The following is a 5,906-nucleotide window of genomic DNA, read 5'->3' as shown; positions in this document are numbered from 1 at the left end:
TTGAATTCAAGATGATCCTCCTGTCTCAGCTCCCTGAGTGCTGAGATTACAGGTGTACGCCTCCAGGCCTGGTTTACCACCATCGTGTCACTGGCCTACTGGGTGGCACTTGGAACAGCACTCATCAGTTTTAATCACAGCTTGTTAAGACCGTCATGAAAGAGAACTTGCAGAACTGCTTCAGAAAGTGTTAAGTGTGGGATAAATGCTTGAAGCAAGGAGGAGTATTTTGAGGGGGATTAATGGCCATGTACCTGTTTAAAAAATATTTGTAACATTTAAACACACACTGTAGTTTTTGATCAATCCTTATAATTGTATCTGGAGGCTTTTTTTTTTTTTTTTTAAAGAAATCAGCTCTAGCCTCTCTGACCCCAGACCACTCTCTGCCGCCCCCTCTCATAATACAGTTTATTACACACTGTCCCACCTGGCCTCCTGATCATACACTAAATATATTTGTGTTTTCCTGTGTTTATCTCCTTCCTGACCCGACTTGCTAGAATAACATTCCCTTTTAGGATATTTCTTATCCAGCTCCGATTCTCTCTTTATTTCAAAGCCTTTTACAATATTCATGGCTGTGGCTCTTCTTTTTGGTCTCCATGTCACATGCTTTCTGAACCATTTTTGTTTTTTTTTGGGTTTTTCTTTTCTGGTACCGGGAATCGAACTCACGACCTTGTACTTGCCAGGCAGGCGCTGTGCTGCTGAGCTAAATCCCCAGCCCTCTGAACCATTTTTGACCACAAGTATTTCTTGCATAGTGTGCTTCTCCTTCATTATTTTTTTTTAAATCTCAACTTGATTATAAACTCTTTGATGATAGGATTCTACCTTATAATCCTTTGTATTTTCCATCACTCCTGATCAATATTTGACTTCCTACTTTAACCAGTTTGTGGCTGGACTCTGGGTAAGAGTGGCAGATGGAACCTATGAATCTCTGTTTTCCTTTGAAACCCCGTAAAACAGCAAAAAGAATAACAGAAGCACAAACTCACGTGACAGGTATTATAAGAATGGAAGCACTAGCAACATATCCTTTTAAATTGTGGTAAAAATATACATAATGCAAAATTTACTGTTTTAATTATTGCGTACAATTCAGTGGCATTTAAAATATTGTCCAACCACCACCTCTGTTGGCTCCAGAACATTTTCATGATCGCAGAAGGAAGTCCCATGAGACTGAGAAGTCTCAGTCACTGCCCATTCTTCTCCCTCTCCAGCCCCTCATAACCACTAATATGCTTCCTTTCTTTTTTTTTTTTGTCCTTTTGAGACAGGGTCTCACTATGCAGTTCAGACTGGACTTGAGCTCACTTTGTAGCCCAGGCTGGCCTCGAACTCACAATGATCCTCCTGCCTCAGTCTCCTGAGTACTGGGATTACAGGCGTGCTGGACCACGCCTGGCATAATATGCTTTCTGTCTCCATGAATTATTCTATTCTGGATATGTCACATATGTGAAAACATACAATCTGTGGCCTTTTGTGTCTGCCCCTTTCACTCATAATAATGTTTTTAAGATTCACCCACACTGTAGCATATTCAAGACTTTGTGCCATTTTGTAACTGAATAATATTTGGTTGTAAGGATGTAGCATGTTCTTTTTTTTTTTAGTTTTTTGACAATGCTGGGATTGAACCCAGGACCTTAAAAGTAGTAGGCAAGTGCTGTACCACCGAGCACACCCTCTCCCCGATGTGCCACATTTTGTTTTTGTTTTTTTTTTTTTTGGTTTTTCTCCGGTACCAGGAACCAAACTCATGACCTTGTGCTTGCCAGGCAGGCGCTTTGCCGCTGAGCTAAATCCCCAGCCCTGTGCCACATTTTGTTTATCCATTTATCAGATAATATCTGAGTTGTCTTCACATTTTGGCTATCATAATAAAGCTACTGTGAATGATCAATTTTTTGTTTGAACATCTGTTTGTACTGTTTTTGATGCATAACTAGGAGAAGAACTAATGGGTCATAGGTAATTCTGTTTATTGAAGAACTGCCAACTCGTTTCCCACAATGGCTGCACCATTTGCATTCCTACTGGTGATGTATGAAGGTTCCAGTTTCTCCACATCTTTGCTCACCTTTTTTGTTTTCCATTAATTTTTTTTTTAAACAAAGCATGACCATTCTATTCTTTTATATGAGAAATCTAAAATATAAGTAATTTTAGGGGAAAAAATAACAGGGAGATGGTAGACTTCGTGGTGATGAGAAGGGAATCTGGGTAAGGAGGGAGAGGGAAGGAGAGAGACAGTAAAAATGATCAAGAAGCCATATGTACTTGTACCAGTTCCCCAAGATGAATGCAAGTATTATGTATCACAAATGTAGATCTTATAAAAAATAGAGAAAAATATACTAATAAAAAAGTATAACCATCTTGGTGGATGTGAAGTGGTGTCTTGTGTGGTTTTGATTTGCATTTCCTTAATGACAAGTGATGCTGAATATCTTTCTGGGTGAGCAGTAGATTTTTACAAGCTGGAAAGTAGATGTAGTACATTGAATATTGAGTCAGTAGGAGGGAAAATTGAAAGCCAGGCTGATTTAGATGCATAATTCCCTCCAATCTGAGGAAGTGGTGGTGTGAGTAGCTCTGGAAGTTTTAAGACCCAGCTGCCCTCTCTCACTCCACATAGCTTGATGACTGCTGTTATTCCACTCTAGGGGCTTGTTCTGTGGCAAGAGTACACCAGAGGACCTCTGTCTGCACCTGGGAGCCCCAGCCACTGGTGGGGCTAGGGCTCACTGTAGGCAGCAGGAAACTGAGCATAGTTACTGAATGTGCGTATTAGTTGGACATGTCCATAGTGCATTTCCATCAACTTGGAAGTGTAGCCTTAATGCTTGAAGCAAATGATGGGGAGACACTGACCAGCCCAAGAAGAGAGCTGAGTGCTTCCCTGAAAGTCTCTCATTTAAATGACCAGGCACAGCTACCCTTTGGTGCAGGTCCACTTGACAAGCTCTTGTCATTTTCAGATATTCCAGCTAAGTTTTTGTTCTCCTTTCTAAATACTCACAGAGATCAAAGGATTGCCTGATAAACCTCTAACATGGGGGATAGAGATCAATACAAACAAGAATGAAAGACAGTTGTAGGCAGTGGGCCTATACTGGGAGAAGAAAACAGAGAAGTAAAGATGTTAATGTACTTAGGTAAAAGGAGATAATGTAGTCCTAAAACAAGCTAGAATATCATAAAAACAATATTCAGAGAATAAGAAAAGATCTCTTAAAATTAAATATGTGAAGCAGAAATGAAAAAGTCTACAGAAGGCAATTTTTCTAGGAAGTAGAGTAAGAGAAGGCAAAGATATAAAAACAGGAGAGAGAAAAAGTTAAATGAATAGTTTAAGAGGTCCAACAGCCATATAATTGGTTCTAGAGAAAAAAAAAAAGAAATAATAAATGAATTATAGCCATGCACCACATTATGATATTTTGGCAAGAGTGGACCACACGTGACAGTGCTCCTGTACGGTTTATCACCCAGTGGCATCATAGCTATCATAGTTTATGTAAGTATACTTTATGATGTTTGCACAACAAAATTGCCTAATGGTGCATTTCTCAGAATGTACCCCTGTTGCTAAGTGTTATGACAGTGTTTCAAGAATATTTCCCAGAACTGAAGGACAGTTTCAGGTTAAAATAACGAACATACCAAATGCCCACCATAAAAATAGACTCCTACCACCACACATGACTGTGAAATTTCAGTGTATTAGGAAATGGAAATATATGTCACACATAAAAATATTAGAACTCAGGGGCTTCAGACTTCCAAACAGCAACACTGGAAGCCAAGGAACAATGGAACATCCTAAGGGGGATATACTTAGCCAGGAAGTCTGTCATTAGACAGTTAAGAGTGGGAGGAAGATGAAGAAACTTTCAGGTATGAAATATCTTAAAAATTTTACCATCTGAGGGAGCTATTAGAGGATGTGTGTCATATAAGCAAAAGCTTAAATGAGAGGGAAGAATATGCCTGAAGGGGGCAGAAAAGGTTGTCTCCAGGGACATGGCAGGGATGATCCTAGGATGGCAGCTGTGCCCAGGCCAGGAAGGCAACCAGCCTAGAGCATGCAGAAGAGAAAACTCTGGAGGGGCTTCCTCAGGATACTAGATGTGCCAGAACTCCCAATGCACCTGGGCATCTCCTGAGGAGGCTGAGAAGGTTGGCCAGGAATTAGGTATTGCTTTATTGGTAGAGAATGTTAACTCCTGTGGGGGGAGAATTTTTCTCCTCCCCCACTTTTTTTTAATACATCTTTGTTATAGTGTGAAGACTGTCACTAACAATGTAAACAACATGGTCTAGCCCGAGGTAACATATGGCTATACTGGAGAAATACAGGCAGGAGAGAAGAAGGATCTGCACTGTGGGAGAAGGGGCCACAAGTTAGAGAGGAAAACATGGAGAAAAACATCAAGACTATCAGCGCAGAGAAATGCTTCAGAGAGACAGGAGAAAGAAGGGCTGGAGATTTATATTTTGCAACCAGTTGTGGAGAATTATGTATATAATTTTTAGTTCGTTATATAGTCGTGCTTATTATATAGTTGTATATTCTTTAGAAATCAGATAGCTAGATACAATTTTTATTTTTATGAGATGGGATCTTGCTTAGTTTACCAGGCTGGCTTCAAATTCCTAACCTCAAGCAGTCCTTCTGCCTCAGCCTCCCATCGTGTCTATCCGATAGTCTGATATAACATAAAAAAAAATTAAAAAACCTCGAGAGAAATGTGATGGTGGGGTTATGAGTATTTTCTCTTGCCTCTTTGTGCATTTTATACTTCTCACATTTTCTACAATGATCATATGCTTCTTACATAATTTGAAAGTGTGTGAAAAACGTATCGATCAATGAGCGTGATGCATGGGAATTCTTGAACCTTGCTCCCCGTGCCTCTCCCCCAGGGAGGAGTTCCTAACTGCACCGCAGCGTCGCAGGAGTCAGGCCCAGGACACAGACGCTCAGCTGGCAAGTGGCGGGACGCCTGTGAGTCCTTCTCAGAACACAGGGAAGTTGCCTTTCGCCCCCTTCTCGCTGCCCGTCTGTGTTGATTCATCTCGGTTGCTTCCCAGCAGTGAAAGGCGCCCTGGGCCTGGCCCTGGCTGCTGTGCCCTCCGTGTGTGTTTAGCTTCTTTAGAGGCTTGCCTTGTAGATCAGCTGGCCTCCCTCCTCGCCTGTGGGGACGGCTTTTCCCTGCATTCCCTCCTTGCAGACCTTTGGTTTCAGGTAATGGCTCACTGAGGTGGGGGGAAAACACCGAGCTACTTGGACCAGAGAATGAACATTCCTTCTTCCCAGAGTCCGGAGTGCTTTTCTTGGAAGTAAGAAGTAAAACTTGGTTTTGGGGATTGGTTCTGGAAGACGGAGTCTCAGAAAGCCTCAAAGGAACCACTGCTTCTGACCCCGAGGCCCCCATATTGAGGCCTGAAGCCTCCTCCTTTCCCTCTGAGCTCACTGTGGGCTTTGGGGTAATAAATAGTTCAATATTAACAACCTCCATGAGAGCCCCTATACTTTATTGAATGAGGCCATGCTACATATATCATCTTCCATTGTCTAGCAGCCCTGTAAGTGAAACATTATTTCACTTTTGAGACAATCGAGGCTTAGCAAAGTCCCTGCTTTCCTTGAACACGCTGACCGAGTGCCTGTGTGTGCCAGGCGCTGTGCTGTCCCTGGGATTACGGGCAAGGCCAGGATACCCGCCGACCCCGTGTTCGGGGAGCTTGCCCTAGGGAAGACCACACAACCTCACAGGAAGGCACAGCACTGTGGCCAGGGCTAGTGCGAGCATAGTCGGGTCAAGGAAATCCTGTTGGAGGACAGAGTTTAGTTCTGAAGGACGAGGCGCTATCCCCAAAAGGGG

General features: G+C 42.3%; 1 protein-coding gene across 1 annotated transcript in view; it reads left to right on the top strand.

Moving 5' to 3' along the window:
* LOC106149115 (leucine-rich repeat-containing protein C10orf11 homolog) overlaps positions 1-5,513 on the top strand; it is a gene marked incomplete in the record, with an annotated part of 96,369 nt that extends 90,856 nt beyond the window's left edge. Inside the window, 2 exon segments of the mRNA XM_013516967.1 lie at positions 4,945-5,026; positions 5,267-5,513. Coding sequence (XP_013372421.1) covers positions 4,945-5,026; positions 5,267-5,281 — 97 coding nt within the window.
* Between the last annotated feature and the right edge of the window lie 393 nt (positions 5,514-5,906).

Source organism: Chinchilla lanigera, unplaced genomic scaffold (genome assembly GCF_000276665.1).
Source record: "Chinchilla lanigera isolate Chin_1 unplaced genomic scaffold, ChiLan1.0 scaffold00036, whole genome shotgun sequence".
In the NCBI taxonomy this organism is placed as follows: Eukaryota; Metazoa; Chordata; class Mammalia; order Rodentia; family Chinchillidae; genus Chinchilla; species Chinchilla lanigera.
This window is presented reverse-complemented; position numbering and strand designations above follow the sequence as displayed.